Genomic DNA, 15,746 nt, shown 5'->3' with positions numbered 1-15,746 from the left:
AGTATTAACTGTGTTCTGTTCTACTTCAACAGAAATCTTCAAAATAACAAAATTATTCTTTTCATGTGACAAAGTTGGAAAAATATAGAGGATGACTGAATTCAATTATTACAGATGCTTGAATATTTTTTGACAGCCTGGAAATATTTGAATGAGTGGTAAAGACACATGATTCATAAACTATTACATATTTGCTCCATAAAATTAACTTTTCTTGTCTTATTGCATTCATGTAATTGAGAATTTCACATGATTCATGTTTTATTTACAGTAGTGACTTAAAGGAAATATAAAAATTGAAAAATAAAATATAATTGCACATAAAGTATACAGTATATAATGTAAAATGTAAGTTAAAGTATCTAGAATTTTTTAAATGTGTTCATTTTTAAAAAGTTATTTTTATTCTACAAGTTTCAAAATTAGTTATTGAAGTTAAAAATAATTGATAATATTAAATATCTAAAATTGTTTAAATATACATGAGACTTTTTCTTGAAAATTAAATTTTATTAAATATTTTCATAAAAATCCCAGCTGTTTGCAGTTCTTGGGTTCAGTGTCCTTCTAGCTGATTCTAGTAAAGAACCGGTATTACAGTTCCTATGCTTCTTAGCACATAGTGCATATTTAAGAGCAATAAGAATTGTTTGATATTGTAAAGCTTTACAGATGATGAAATAGGGCACAGAGGACCTGAGCAGCCTTTGCAGCATCGCCTGGCTGACAAGGAGCAGAGAAAGGTTCAGACTTGGTTGTCTGGCTCCAGAGACCACGCTCCTAACCCGGACCCTTCACCTTTCTGTGCCCAGCACCCTTCTATCATGTGGACCCTATGCTCATGGACCCCTTACAGAATAATGTCCTTAAGTTTTTAAAATATGAAGGATTACAAAGGAAAGCATTGTATCAGACTTCTTGTGTAGCTGTTATGAATCCCATGCTAATTCACAAGGACTTCCAGAACCACGAACAGGAACATAAATAGGATCAGTAAAAATGGCACTTGGGATTTCTGGAACTCACTCTTTCTATAAGGTTCTTGCATAATCTATTGTTATGCCCATTATGCCTGGTACATCCTAGGTATTTGAGAAGGACCTGACTGACTAATTGGTCTTTTCCAGGTCGCAGTATTTCTGCGGCTCACGCTGTCCTGTGCTCTGAGGCAGCGGCCTTTCCCTGGCAGTAGCACAGCTCAGGGACACTGTCACCGTGTGTTTCTGGGAAGCAGAGCAAGAGCTGTGGGGACGTGACAGTGTCATCCCCACAAGTGGTGGAGCTGATGGTAGAGTTGTGTCTTCACCTTCCTCTCTCCCGGAGAGACACCCACTTGTTAACTGTGTTTGACTTGGGGGGCCCTGTCCTGGAGAGAATGTATTTTATTGAACAGTATGTTCAGCTTTATGTGTAACTGCTAAGCGTTTGGACGCATGGCATGCATGCCTCCCTTTGCATTACTGCCTTGGGTGAGGCACGGCAGTCTGTCTGACGCTGGAGGGAAAGAGTTATGGGACATTAACGTACGAGCGGTATCACAGGGAGAGAACCGGGAGAAGGCGGGAGCGATTTTGATGACAAGCTAACATTCCTTCCTCGTCTCTGGTGTCCCATGCATTTTCTGTTTTCCGGTCCCTTTCTACCAAACTCCTCCCCACGCCTCAGGGCTCCCATGGGCATCACAAGCCTCATATATCTGAGTGACTACTGTCTTGACAGGGTAGATGCTGGGGGTAGGTGTGGGGACACCGAATCTTGAACAAATAGATCTTTTGGGAAGTAACAGGTATATGTCACAAACAGTTCACAGAGAGAGTGCTTCTGAGACATGCCTGGGTGGGCAGGAGCATACTTTATAGGAAGCTTACCTTGAGGGTTTGTTTTTCTTTCTTTTCTAAATCTTTACCTTGTTTAGAGTAAGTTGAGCCTTCGTATTGTTTAGTCTCAAAGCATACTCACTTGAGACCCAATATTAGATCCATAATCAATCAATACAAAACGAAATCTATTCTTGGGCTCAGAATCAGATGTTTAGATGTGACGAAACAGGTATTACTAATACTGCTCAAAGGTTGTGTACTATTGGTGTCACCTCGAATTCTGTTTGGGAAGTCTTCATGGAAAAGTCGAATTTTTTGTTGCATTTGAAAGATCAGAAGGCTAAATTGGATAGCAATGTGATATGCATTTTATAACCAATAAAAATCATACTAAAAGAGTATTACACCTTCCATTAGCTTAGATAGTATGTGCATTCAGTTACCTATAGAATTTGCCTTAGCTTCTTATGATGATTTTATCAAATAACATAAAACATATCAAACAACATAACATGATCAAGCTGTGCATAGCCTTCAGTAGAATAATTCCGCAGTGGTTGATTTCATTTAACTGTGGGCTGGTAACGCTAATCTTGAGAATCCCAGTAAAGGTTTTTCTGTCACTAGCCCATCTTGAAAAAGTGAGCTAATTCCTGTGCTGGGAAACTGCATACGTCACTTTCAGGGGAGATGATACCTCTGCCCACAGAACGTCCAAACTGTGTATTAGTAAGAAACAATTCGTTAAATGAAAATATAGCCCACTTAAATGTCACGCTTCAGTGTTCAACACAGCACTGCATGTAGGTGAGGAGGCCACAGGGTCAGGTCATGACTTTGAGAATGTCAGGTGATCAGCGGTGTGATGTTCATGGTCTGATACCCCCACGGCGGGCCGGCTCTGCTGAAGTCAGGGCAGGAGATCCCACAACTATCACGGGTAAAGTGACCCTCAAAATTTGAGAACAAGTTCTGCAGACAGCTCATGCATTTTCCCACTCTTTTGCTACACTGATGATCAGAGTTAGAGGCCAGGGAAGGAAGGGTACATGTTCATGTTTCATTTAATCCTCACTAAATGGGGATGAGATACAGTGTTACTGTATCTATAAGGCATGGTTGGAGAAACTGAGACTTGGAAGGTTAATAAATTTGCCCAGGGTCACATGACCATCAGTAGCAGAGCCTAGATTGGATCCAAGTCAGTCTGATAGCAAAGGATGGGCTTTTAACTGTGTGCCACACTCTGATGCTCTCATTGCATGGCATGGAGATGATGAAATTAGGCTAAACGTAGCAAATCAAATCCACAATGAGATACCACTTTGCACCTACCAGGATAGCTATAACTAAAAAAAATTTTTTTTTGATTAAAATATATGGTAAAATAACAAGTCTTAGCAAAGATGTGGAGTAATTGGAATCTTATACATTGCTGATGGGGATGTAAAATGGTGCAGCTGCTGTGGAAAGCAGTCTGACGGTTCCTCAAAAGGTGAAACAGAATCACCATGCAATGCGGCAATTTCACACCTGGTGTACACCCAAGAGAACTGAAAACATATGTCCACACAAATATTTACACATGAATATTTATAGCATCATTATTCATAATAGTGCAAAAGTGGAAACAACTTTAATGTCCATCAGTTGATGAGTGGATAAACAAAATGTGGAGTACCTGTATAATGGAATATTATACAGCTATAAAAAAGGAATGAAGTCCTGATATATGCTACAACATGAGTAAACCTTGAAAACCTTATGCTAAGTGAAAGCAGCCTGATACATTGTGTGATTCCATACATATGAAATGTCAAGAATAGGCAAATTCATCCAGACAGGAAGTAGATTAGTGTTTACCAGGGGTGGGGTGGATGGGGAAAGGGAATGACTGCTACTGGGCATGGGATTTCTTTTTAAACAGATGAAAATGTTCTGGAATAATATACTGGTGATGGCTGTACAATTTAGTGAATATATTAAAATCCACTGAAATGGACACTTTAAAATGATGAAATTTATGTCCTGCAAACTACATCTTAACTTTTTTAAAAGGCAGCTTCAGGTCACATCTGGGAGACCCTCACATACTGGACTATAGGGTCCACTGAACATTTCCAAGGCCGATGATGGTGATATGAGTCATGGAAACATGTAAATAGCACACAGCAAGTGTTTGATAAATATTAGCTCCCTTCTCCTCTCCCTTCATCCCCCAACTCAAGCCCAGGCCGCCACATCTCCTCTGGGAAAAGAGCTCCTTTCTGTTTGGATACTAATGGAAAACCAACTGTTGTGGTTAAAACCATTCTCGCTATTAGTTTTCCTGGGTGTCTCCCCGAGGGTTCCTAGCCATTCAGGGCTGCGTGGCCTCATCTCACGGCATCTGCAGAGCATCCCCCTCTCTTTCTCCTTCTCTTCCCCAAACTTGTCCTCCTCTTCTTTTTCCCTTTTTTTTTTTTAACATTTGAAATAATGATTTTCTAAAAGGCCCTCATAGATCTCAAGTTTGCCCAACGAAGTCATGCCGCCATGTAACCCTGTGCTTTCCTTGCCTCCAGGTATTTCTCCCTCCCTCTTCCCCTGTCTCACCCACAGAGCAAGGAGCACGGGAAGGAGGAGTCGGGGCATCCCGGGTTCTCCTCCCAGCTCCCCAGCCTGCCGACTGTCTGCCTGGGTTCTCTACCCTCAGTATTCTCACTCGCACAGTGTCGTTCCAGCCATCATCAGCCTCATCACCACCATCATCCTTTATTCCTAGGGTGCGTGGAGAGCAGTATTATCAAAGCGCCTCTCGGAAGCCTGCTGCGTCAGCCTCACTCAGTGAATGACAGCCACGACATCACTAAACAGAGGTGGGGGTAGTGTATGGTCAAGTGCTAATATTTAAGTAGGTTTCATCCCTCCAATCTCTAATATTTTAAGGACATATTAAGAGCTTTGATATAGAATACCACTAAGTGGCAAAATCCTTTTCCCAAAGCCATCCGAGAAATATCCTAACAGTAGGAGCTGCTTCCAAGGAACCGTTTAAAATGCCATTTCAAGTGGGGACAGGGGCTCTAGGGGATTTTGGGGTCAGCAAATATCAAATAAGCCACCTCCCAGAGCTGCGGTGGGGCTTTCCCGCGAGGCCCCGCCCCCGGCTGAGTCACAGGAGCTCCTGTGTTTGACCTGCAGCCCTCCTGCTGCAGAACCTCGCTGCTCTGAAGACCGAGGTGTGGGAAATTCTCCAGCAGCCCCGAAATCTCAAGGTTTGTCCACGTGGGGCGGATGGTGGGGGCAGCAGAGTTGGGATGAGGATGGAAACTTTGTTCCCTTTTACATTTCCAGATGTGTTCCCTATCTGATTTCTTATAACTTTTTTTCCATAGCCCTTTACATAAAGATTGAGAACCCGAGCCAAAGAGAGGTCTTTACTCCTTAGTTCTGTTACTATGTGAGCTTCAGATCAAAATGGGCAAATACTTATCTATTAGGAAGATGTGATAAGGAGTTGAGCAGAGAGTTATCTCAGCATTTTAACAATTAGGTACTGAAATTTCCACATGCTGTTCAAAGGGGGAAGAGCATAATGAGATATCTTTTCATTGAGCTGAACTGTTAGATGCCACTGACAGCTTCTATTTGGAAGGACTGTGTTTCAGAGGCAGCAAGCAACTGGCATGGTTGTAATCTGAACGCTAGCACCAAGTATCTATGGAAGTCCCCAAAAGTTCTTGCTGTTGTTATTTCTGCATTTTGGCGAAACATGCTGGAAAGTGCGTTCTTAGACTTTGGCAAACCTGCACAAAGCTGTGTGTTTAGTCATGCTTGTCTTATCACAGAAGTCCTATGCACTTGCTATCTTTTCCATGATATTCCCTCATTAGTTGCTCCTGGAAAACCCCAGGTTATAATCTTGTGTAATTGTATGGGTAATGGCTGAAATGTAGATAGTTCTGAAAGGAGAAACCCCTCATTCTTGGAAATATGTACCTTTGCAGAGTGGTATTTGTGAGACCAGCTCCTTTGAATATAATTCTTTTGGAATCTGCTTTGCTCCTATCATATGTATGCAAGATCTCATCATGGGAAATGGCTATTGCAACATCGTGGCTACTGTGCTGTTGGTCATGAATTTGGAGAGGGCAAGATCAATACAGGATTCCTGTAGTAGCTGTCCAGCTGGTAAGAACCAAATTAACACGTGTGTTTCATCTGTTCAGCTGAAAACACGTTTCAGGTAGTCCAGTAGTCAGAGCCGACCGGCTCTGCTGTAACGACCTTCTGCGCACTCACTTACAGACATCTCTTGGATGCTGCATCTCAGCTGTGCGAATGTACCCATGTTACTTACTCCGTGTGCCCAGGTTTGTCATCTGGGGGTACTGAGTGAGCCTGTCTCACTATTGCTGGCAGGATCATATGGTGGGAGATCTGAACAGTGCATGGCACATGGCAAGTCCTCAATAAATGTGAACTTTGTGTGTGAGGACCTGTCCTCAGACTGGGGACACAGCAGGGAATAAGCAGGTGACAGGAGGCTTACAGAGTGGGGGAAGGCAGACACATGTGAATTTTATGTACCAAGGAAGGGCACTGAGCTCCTGAATTCAGTCATATTGATCTCTTGTATCAATCAAGAGAGATCATTGTTTTATTCAATAGATGGAAGACACTATTTTCATTCTGTATGTGTTGTTATATCTATACTTCATTGTTTTTAATTTTGTGATTATGCTAAGGGCACTCTTGCAAATGTGTAATTTTAAAAAGTCAATCAACAAAACAAAGCCCATCACCATGGCACCTAGAAACTAATTGTTTCATATTCTAGTTTTCTTGTGAACTTCATATCACCTTGGGTGATAATTGTTCATTGTTAAACATGTACAGTTATTATCTACCTTTCTTAGGTACTTTCTGTGACCAAAGCAAGGATCAGATGTGTATTCCCTGTCCTTCAAATAGTTTCTCCAGCGAAAGTGGACAGAAGGCCTGTGACATTTGCAGGCAGTGTGAAGGTATGACCTAAAAGATGTGTTCTTCACCCAGATACATGTTGAGAAGACACGCTTTTTATTTCCTCATGTCCCGATCTCTGCTGAAAGTCTTAAGCGTCAGATATGCTGGTTCCTCTGTTAATAAGCAGGTCCAGTGAAATAATTTGCTGTAACAGCAGTCATTTGTGGATTGAGCTTTTTAAATATTAGAAGAAACATTCCTTTGACAAGAGAGAGATTTTTTAATTAGCAAACTGTAAAACTGTCTTCTATAAGGATTGAAGAGTAAACGTTATACTCTAAAGTCATAAGGAACATGATAAGTGGAGTGAGCATGCTTTTTATTACAGAACATAAATTTGCTTCCTGGATTCACAGGCCAAGTGTAAAGTAACATTAGGGAACTCTGCAGGTGTTTTCAGGACGAAGAAGGTGTGCTCCTCCACCAGCAATGCCAAGTGTGAGTGTGTGTCCGGATTCCACTGCTTGGGGGCAGGATGCACCATGTGTGAACAGGATTGTAAACAAGGTCAAGAGTTAACCAAAGAGGGTAGGTTTGCTCTTCTTCAATATAGTGCAAATTTGTAACCGACCATATATCATTAACTTAGGTTTTGGTCCTTTGACTATAAAGTAGAACATAGCTTTGTAGAACCTTAAAATAACAAGTAATGGACTACTGAGTCGAGTACGTGATATTTACAAAATCATTTTCAATCAAAGGAAATAATGTGAAGTCACAACATTGATTATTCACCAGGACCATGCATTTTCATTCATACTTCATTCATACATATACCATACAATACGCTGTGTATGATTAGAATAAAAACTTTACTCACCTTAGGGTCTCATTTCAAGAATTGTTAAATAATCTGTGTAGATTGTGTTATCATCATCACATAATATTCAAGAATTGTTGAACAGACTGCATTAAGTTTATTATTATGTGATTATGTTTATCACAGGGAAAGTTATGAGATAATTAAATGCTTCCTTTTTTATTATTGTTTTAACTTTTATGCAAGGTTGTAAAGACTGTTACTTTGGGACATTTAATGATCAGAAACGTGGCATCTGTCAACCCTGGACAGAGTATGTATAATTTCCTTTGCTTACCAATAAAGAATCTGGGTTAACTTTTTTAAAGACAAGGAATGTTATGATTGAAACTTTTTAAAATCTATCACTTTTAGACATGGAATAACATACTAACAGGTATTGTGCGAACAGTGTGAGGTAACACTGACCTGATATGCAAAGTGTATGCAGATCATTTAGAGCAGATTTAGAGTATTTAGATCAGATCTGCAGGGGGAACTGCGCTACTATTGGCCCCAGCTGTTCTGTTCCATTTCCTTCTGATCTTGCTGCTGCCCTGCCTCTTACCTTCTCTCACCGATGCGCTCATCCTCAAGGGTGCAATGCCAGAGAGTGGTGTAGAAGAAGGGTAAAGCATGTCCTACCCTAAAAAAAGTAATATACACTTGGGCAAATAAGATCATCACAGGTGCTAAAACAGCCAACAGCCTTCATGGAAATATTCCTGTTGATTTGTGTGATCTGGACGAGAGCTACTCAAAGTGTGGTCTGCAGACAGGTGCTGGCCCAGGAACGGCTTGTTGTCTGTCCAGGGCGAGAGCACAACAGCCATTAAGAGTGAGCATTTAGGGATGTGTGAGACAAACTGGCAGTCAGGCATATCTGTGAAATCTAATTATGAAGATTTAAATCTTGTATTTTGTACGTGATTTCTTTTCTCATGTGATTTTCTTAATAGAAAATCATTATTATTATTTATTTACATTTACATTCTTATGCTTTAAAATGTTTTGGTTCATAACAGGTTGGAGAGGTTTTTTTTAAGCCATTTCAACACAGATAGTTCAGGGCAGTCAAGTGAGTCTACATGGAAACTGGGATTGAGCTGAGCTTTGGAGGAGGAGTGGGTTTTGGTTACGTAAAGGGACAAGGGGAAAAACAGGAACATTGATGATGACAACAGTGGTGATGACGATGATGGTAATGGCACTGATGATGGTGAGGAGGATGGTGATGTCAGTGATGGGATGGTGAGGTGGTGAGGATGGTGATGGTGATGAGGATGGTGAGGATGGTGAGGATGGTGGTGAGGACGGTGGTGAGGACGGTGGTGAGGATGGTGAGGATGGTGGTGAGGATGGTGAGGATGGTGAGGATGGTGGTGAGGACGGTGGTGAGGACGGTGGTGAGGATGGTGAGGATGGCGGTGAGGATGGTGATGGTGGTGAGGATGGTGAGGATGGTGGTGAGGATGGTGGTGAGGATGGTGAGGATGGTGAGGATGGTGATGGTGAGGAGGAGGATGGAGATGACCAATGGTGGTGAGGATGGTGAGGATGGCGGTGAGGATGGTGATGGTGGTGAGGATGGTGAGGATGGTGGTGAGGATGAGGATGGTGAGGTTGGTGAGGATGGTGATGGTGAGGAGGAGGATGGAGATGACCGATGGTGGTGAGGATGGTGATAGCTACCATTTACTAGGATGTGTGGGTCTGGGTTCATAAAGTCAGGCATGTAAAAGTATGTCATTGAGCCCATTCATTTGCTCTTTTCAATAGTCCTGGGAGAATGTATATCTTATTTTGTAGATGAGAAAACTGAGGCTTAGAGAGGTTTCCCTACTTCCCCAAGGTCATTTAGCAAAGGGACAGACCCGTGGCTCAAACCCTGGTCTGTTTGATGCCAGCGCATCACAGGATTAGGAACTCCTAACCCTTGTGTCAAGTTGTTTGTCCTTTGAAGTACCAGAGATGGTCAAACATGCTTAAGAAGTTGGGGGGAGAGACTAAGCAGGCAAAACAGTCTGAACTAAGTTGTTGTGGGACAAGGCTCCCCAGCCTGGGAAGACAGAAGAGCGCAGTCAAGTGGGTGGAGTGGGGTGCATTGCAGAGGGCTGTGAAAGCTGGACGAAGCCAGATGGTCAAGTAGAGGTTTTTCAAAATATCTTCATGAACCCAGGCTCACACATCCTTGTCACCTGGCTGATTTATTGGGTGGAACATGTCAGTGTTTTTAATTAGAACGATCTGAACCAAAATTAATGATTTGAACTCTTTTCATTGGCTAAGCTGTTCTTTGGATGGGAAGTCTGTGCTTGTGAACGGGACGAAGGAAAGTGATGTGGTGTGCGGGCCAACTTCAGCTGACTTCTCTCCAGGTACATCGTCCACCACCGCACCTGCCCTGGCAAGACAGCCAGGTAGCTGGATTCTTGCTGTTACATCAACGCGAATGTATCGTGGCTATTCTGCCTGGAGTCTGAATCACCTGGATGTTGTGATGTCTCATGTGTCTGCCTGCAACAGGCACCCCCGGCATGTCACCCTTTTTTTTACCCTGGCATCAAGGAACCCATCAATTTTTTCAGGTGTTTGTCATTCAGTCTAAGATGCACATTAGTAAGCAGTGCGAGGTGAGACTTGACCCAAACAGATACCACACCTCTGATAATGACAAGTAAAAAGGGTTATGGAGTCCCATGTTTTCTATATACTAGAAAGGTCAAACCGCTTAACTTTTGTGGACATCTAAGGAAATTATTAAGGTTTTTTTATAAGAAGTTTTTTTTCAACATGCAGGCAGGTTTATTAAGTTGTTTAGAGATGTCCAAGGCACCACCTTTCCTTGTAATTTGAAGATTATGAATGTAAATGCAATTATATTTGCGAAACCAAATCTCTGCATGCTTTTCTCCTTTTGCTCTTTCTTAAAGGTCACAGCCCCCAGATCATCATCTTCTTTCTCGCACTGACATCGACTGCAGCCTTGCTTCTGGTGTTCTTCCTCAAGCTTCGTCGCTCTGTCGCTAAACAGGGCTGGAAGAAACTCCTGTATATGTTGAAACAACGTAAGACTAATATAAATGTATTAGATAAGGGCTCTTTTAATGCAAGGCTTTTTATGGTAGAGAGGAAAAGATTTTTTTTTTATGTTGTAGAAACTAGGTCGATATAACTCAGTGGTTATCAAGTAGGGGCAGTTTTACCCTCAACGGAACATTTGGCAATGTCTGGACAAGTTTAGGCGATCACACCTCGATTGTGGGGATGAAGCCCTCCTGGCGTCCAGTGAGAGGAGGTCAGCAATGCCGCTGAACATCCTGATACGCACAGGGACAGCCCCACAACAAAGTCACCCACCCTCAAATGTTAATTGTGTCAAGGTGGACAAAGCTGCTAACAGCAGAACATGATCCAAGGGTTCCGGAAAAATGAAAATGTAAATCTTTGTAGTCTTGGATAACTCTGTGTGTGCACATGTGTGCGTGCGTGTGTGTGTGTGTGTGAAGCCAGTCAGTTGTGTGTACAGGGCACTGGCAAAGAGGGATCAGAAAATAATGTCTGGCCCATCTAGCACTGCTCCTCCGACTGATAAATGACTTTAACCTAAGCTAGGCTCAAACTTGAGGAAGGCATAAAGAAGTAGGAAGACATTTAACACAATGGGTTATCATGACCCCAATCTTAATTACATAACAAATTTCAATAATGGAGTCAATTCATTAAATAGGATATTATCTCTATAAGGAAGTCAGCAAGTGCCTGGCACACAGCACTCACTAAGTGAAAGCTATTAACATTTATTCAAAAAAGTTTCTAAGTAGGGGCAACCTGTTTTTTGTCTACACAGAGGACAGAACCATAGGTAACAGGCTAGAATTAGTAAGAGGCATTCATATGTCGTAGGCGCACTTGGAGAGCTCGGGATATAACCCGAAACAGAATAAAGCTAGAGGGTACCTATTGGGGGGTTGTTAAAAATATATGAGGGAAGGTATTAATAAAGGCTTATCTGAAGACACACTACACTAATTTGTATAAAGATTCTTTTGAAAACAATTTTACAGTGGTTTGAAACAATATGAAAACCTTTTTACATTATCAAATAAACAGAAAAAAAGGCATACATGTAAAGCTCAACAAATTGTTGTAAAATGAACATCTGCATAACCTTACGTCCAGAAATAGAACATTAACTGCTCTGCGGAAACCCTTCGTGTACACTTTCCAGATGAAAACCCTCCCTCCCCACTAGTGCTAACCACATCTAGATTTTTATGGTATTCATTTCCTTGATCTTATTTATAGTTCGGATACGTAACAACACAGTTTAATTCGGCTGCTTGAGAACTTCATGCAAGTGGAATCACACTGTGTCTATTCTGCATTTCCCTTCTTTCATCCAGCTTCATATCTTTGTGATTCACCCATGTGTTGCATTGATCTTCAGCTCATTTCTGCTGTTTAATACTCTTTCATTGAACGACTATCATAGTTTGTTTACCTGTCCTAATATTGATGGACACTTGGGTTGTTTCCAGTTTGGGGCTATTACAGACAATTTATGTTTAAATATTTTTGTCTGCACGTTTCAGTCTACGTAAGCATGTGCTCCATTTTTTTTTAACCTAGGAATAAAATTGCTAGAAGATGAGGAACATATATCTAGGTCCTTAGTAGATATACCAAGCTGTTTTCCAGAATGGTGGGGCCCCATTTATACTCCCCAGCAGTGTATAAGAGTTCCTTTTACCCTGAATCCTTCTGCTGTTTGGTATTATCAGACTTCTTAATTTTTATTTATCTTGTGGGTAGGTAGTAGTAACTCATTGTGGTTTTAATTTGCATTTCCCTGATCACTAGTGAGATTAGACATCTTTTCACCTTATATTGGTCCTTTGGGTTTCCTCTTTTGCAAAGTGCCTGATCAAGCCTTTTGAGCATTTTTCCATTGTGTCGCCTGTCCTTTTCTTATGAATCTATAGGAATTCTTTAGTCTGTTGTTCATGTGCTGCAAATATCTTCCCTCTCTGTGGTTTGCTCTTTGATTCTCTTTTTGAGATCTAAAGCTCTGATCTAAACCTTTAAGCTCCCACCTAAGCTTCTGATTTAAAGAACTCTCTCTCCTATCTTCACCCTAGACTACAATAATGTTCTTTATAAAATGCTTATCAAAGTATTAATGAGTAATTAGTAAGTTGCAAATGGAACTGTAATTCATTCAAAATGTTTTAGGTCTTTTTAAAAACATTCTATTTTGAAATAATTATATTCACAGGAAGTTGTAAAGACGCTGCAGAAAAAAGTCTCATGTGCCATTCATGTGGGTGCATCTTACGTAACTATGTGCAACATCAAAACCAGGCATTTGACATTGGCATACTGTGTGTCTGTGGCCGTATGTCATTCATCCCGTGTGCAGATTGGTGTAACAACCAGCACAATCAAAATACAGAACCGTTCTGTCACCACTGAGATCTGCATCCTGCTAGCGCTTTAGAGTTACATCCTCCCCCTGCTCCCCTTCTATCCCCAACTCCCAGTAATCACGAATCCATTTCCATCTCTACAATTTTGTCATTTCAAGAATTTATATACATGGAATCATACCATGTATAAATTAGATCATAAATATGTGACCTTTTAGGATTGGCTTTTTTCACTCAGTTTAGTGCCATTGAGATCCATCCAAGTTGTGTTTTAGTAGTTCACTCATATTTTATTGCTGATGAGTATTCCACAGTTACCACAATTTGTTTGACCGTTCACCTATTGCAAGACATTTTGGTTGTTTTCATTTTTTGACTATTGTATATAAAGCTGCTATGAATAATCATGTACAGATTTTGCATGGACATAAGTTCTCATATCAAATGTCCAGGAGTACAATTGCTGGGTCATATAGTAAGAGTATGTTGAGTTTTTTAAGAAACTGCCAAACTATTTTCCAGAGGGTTGTACCGTTTAACATTCCACCAGCAATGTATGAGAGGTCCAGTTTCTCCTCACCTTTGCCAGCATTTTATTTTGCCAGTTTCTTACCCAGCTGTTCTAATAAGGATGTAGTGTTGGCTCATTGTGGTCTTCATTTGCTTTTCCCTAAAGGATCTTTTCATGTATTTATTTTCCATCCACATATCTTCTTTAGCAAAATGTTCATTCATATCTTTTGCCCATTTTCTCATTACAATGTTTTAATCAGAAAAAGGACTGTTTGTTTTACTGTTGATATTTGAGAGTTCTTTACATCTTCTAGATATGAGTCCTTTGTCAGATATGTGGTATCTAAGTATTTTCTTCCAATCTGTAGCTTGCCCTTTCATCCTCTTCACAAGATCTTCCCCAAGTCAACTGGGATTCGGACAGCACTTGTTAAGCATGTGTATCAATTTGGGAAGAATCGACATGTTTACTGTGTTAATTATTCCAATCCACAAACATAGTATGTCTCTCCAATTTATGTTTATTTTCTTTGATTTCTGTCATTATCATTTTCTAGTTTTCAGCATACAAATCCTGTATATGTGTTGTTAAATTTATGTCTCAGTATTTACACTTTTTTTAATAGTCACAAATGATACTGTATCATAAATTTTGGTTTCAACACGTTCATTGCTAGTATATAGGAGTACAAATGATTTTTGTAGATTGACTTTGTATCTGTGATTTTGCTGAACTCACTTATTAGTTCTACAAATATTTTGTAGATTCTTTGGGATTTTCTACATAGACCATAATGTCATCTGCAAATAGGAGCAGTTTTATTGTTTTACTTTCCGATCAGTATGCCTTTTATTTATTTTTCTTGCTTTATTGTACTAACTTCCAGTGCTATGCTGGATAAGTATGGTGAGCGTGAGCATCCTCACCTCGCCCCTAATATTAGAAGGGAAGGCATTCAGTTTTTCACCAGTAAGTATGGTGTGGGCTGTAGACTTTCGGTGGAACTTTTTAATCAAGTTGAGGAAGTTCCTCCTCAATTTCTAGCTCTCTGAGAATTTCTTTTATGAGTGTTGAATTTTGCCAAATACTTTCTCTGCATTAATTGATATGATCATGTGGTTTTTCTTCATTAGCTTAAGACAGTGGTTTACATGGATTCGTTTTTGAATAATGAACCAGTCTTGCATTCCTGGACTAAACTCCACTTGGTCATATAATATAATTATTTTTATATATTGCTTAATTCTATTTGCTAAGAATTTTTGCAGCCATATTCATGAGGGATATTGGTCTTTAGTTTTCCTTCCTAGTAGTGTCTTTGTACTAGAATCAGGGTAATACTGGCTTCCTCAAATAAGTTAGAACATGTTCCCTCTTTGTATTTTCTGGAATAGATTGTGTATGACTGGTATTACTTCTCCTTTAAATAGTTGGTAGAATTCCTTAGTGAGACTACCTGGAACTGAAGAGTTCTTTTTGGAAGGTTTTGATGATAAATTTAATTTCCTTACTGTTTGTAGGACTATTCAAATTATTTAATTCATATTGAGTGAGTTGTGGTACTTTGTGTGTTTTGAGGAATTGGTCCATTTTATCTAAATTTCCAAATGTGTGTGTTTCAGTTATTCCTTGTATTATCCTTTTGTTGTTTCCAGGGCCTGTAGTGACATCACCTACTGACATGGGGAATGTGTCTCTCGTCTTCTTTCTTTTCTCTGTATTAGTCTGGGTAGAGATTTGTCAATTTTATCAATCTTTTTACAGAACCAACTCTTTGTTTCATTGATTTTTCTTTGTTTTTCTGTTTTTAATTTCACTAATTTCTGCCCCTATCTTTATTATTTCATTCCTTCCGCTTGCTTTGGATTTAACTCGCTCCTCTTTTTCTATTGAAGGGGAAACTTATATTATTGATTTGAGACTTTATAAGAGTTTCATATTATGAATTTCCTTGTAAGTACTGAATTAGCTGTGTCCAACAAATTTTGATGTTTTTTTTTTCATTTTGTTTCAATTTAATATTTTTTTTGCACTTCCCTTGAGACTTCCTCTTTAGCCCATTGACTATTTAAAAGTATATTTTTTAGTTTCCAACTGTCTGGTAATTTGTCTGTTGCTTTTCTGTTCTGATGTCTAATGTGATTCTGTCATGGTTAGAAGACATAACTCTGTAT

At 40.0% G+C, this 15,746-nt stretch overlaps 1 protein-coding gene across 7 annotated transcripts in view; it reads left to right on the top strand.

Moving 5' to 3' along the window:
- TNFRSF9 (TNF receptor superfamily member 9) overlaps positions 1 to 15,746 on the top strand; it is a 31,088-nt gene that overhangs the window by 4,249 nt on the left and 11,093 nt on the right. For 3 of the 7 annotated variants that reach the window (XM_036999782.2, XM_036999783.2, XM_036999784.2), the window contains 8 exons: positions 4,585 to 4,678; positions 5,004 to 5,077; positions 5,886 to 5,993; positions 6,722 to 6,829; positions 7,221 to 7,358; positions 7,837 to 7,903; positions 9,919 to 10,049; positions 10,563 to 10,697. In XM_036999782.2, coding sequence (XP_036855677.2) covers positions 4,585 to 4,678; positions 5,004 to 5,077; positions 5,886 to 5,993; positions 6,722 to 6,829; positions 7,221 to 7,358; positions 7,837 to 7,903; positions 9,919 to 10,049; positions 10,563 to 10,697 — 855 coding nt within the window. Of the gene's footprint in view, positions 1 to 4,584; positions 4,679 to 5,003; positions 5,078 to 5,809; positions 5,994 to 6,721; positions 6,830 to 7,220; positions 7,359 to 7,836; positions 7,904 to 9,918; positions 10,050 to 10,562; positions 10,698 to 15,746 lie in introns of all 7 variants that reach the window. The other 4 variants (XM_017650585.3, XM_073233132.1, XM_073233131.1 and 1 more) reach the window with 3 other exon arrangements.

The sequence above is a fragment of the Manis javanica genome, chromosome 4 (assembly GCF_040802235.1).
Source record: "Manis javanica isolate MJ-LG chromosome 4, MJ_LKY, whole genome shotgun sequence".
Taxonomy (NCBI): Eukaryota; Metazoa; Chordata; class Mammalia; order Pholidota; family Manidae; genus Manis; species Manis javanica.
Note: the sequence above shows the minus strand (reverse complement) of the source record. Positions and strands in the feature narration are given on the sequence as shown.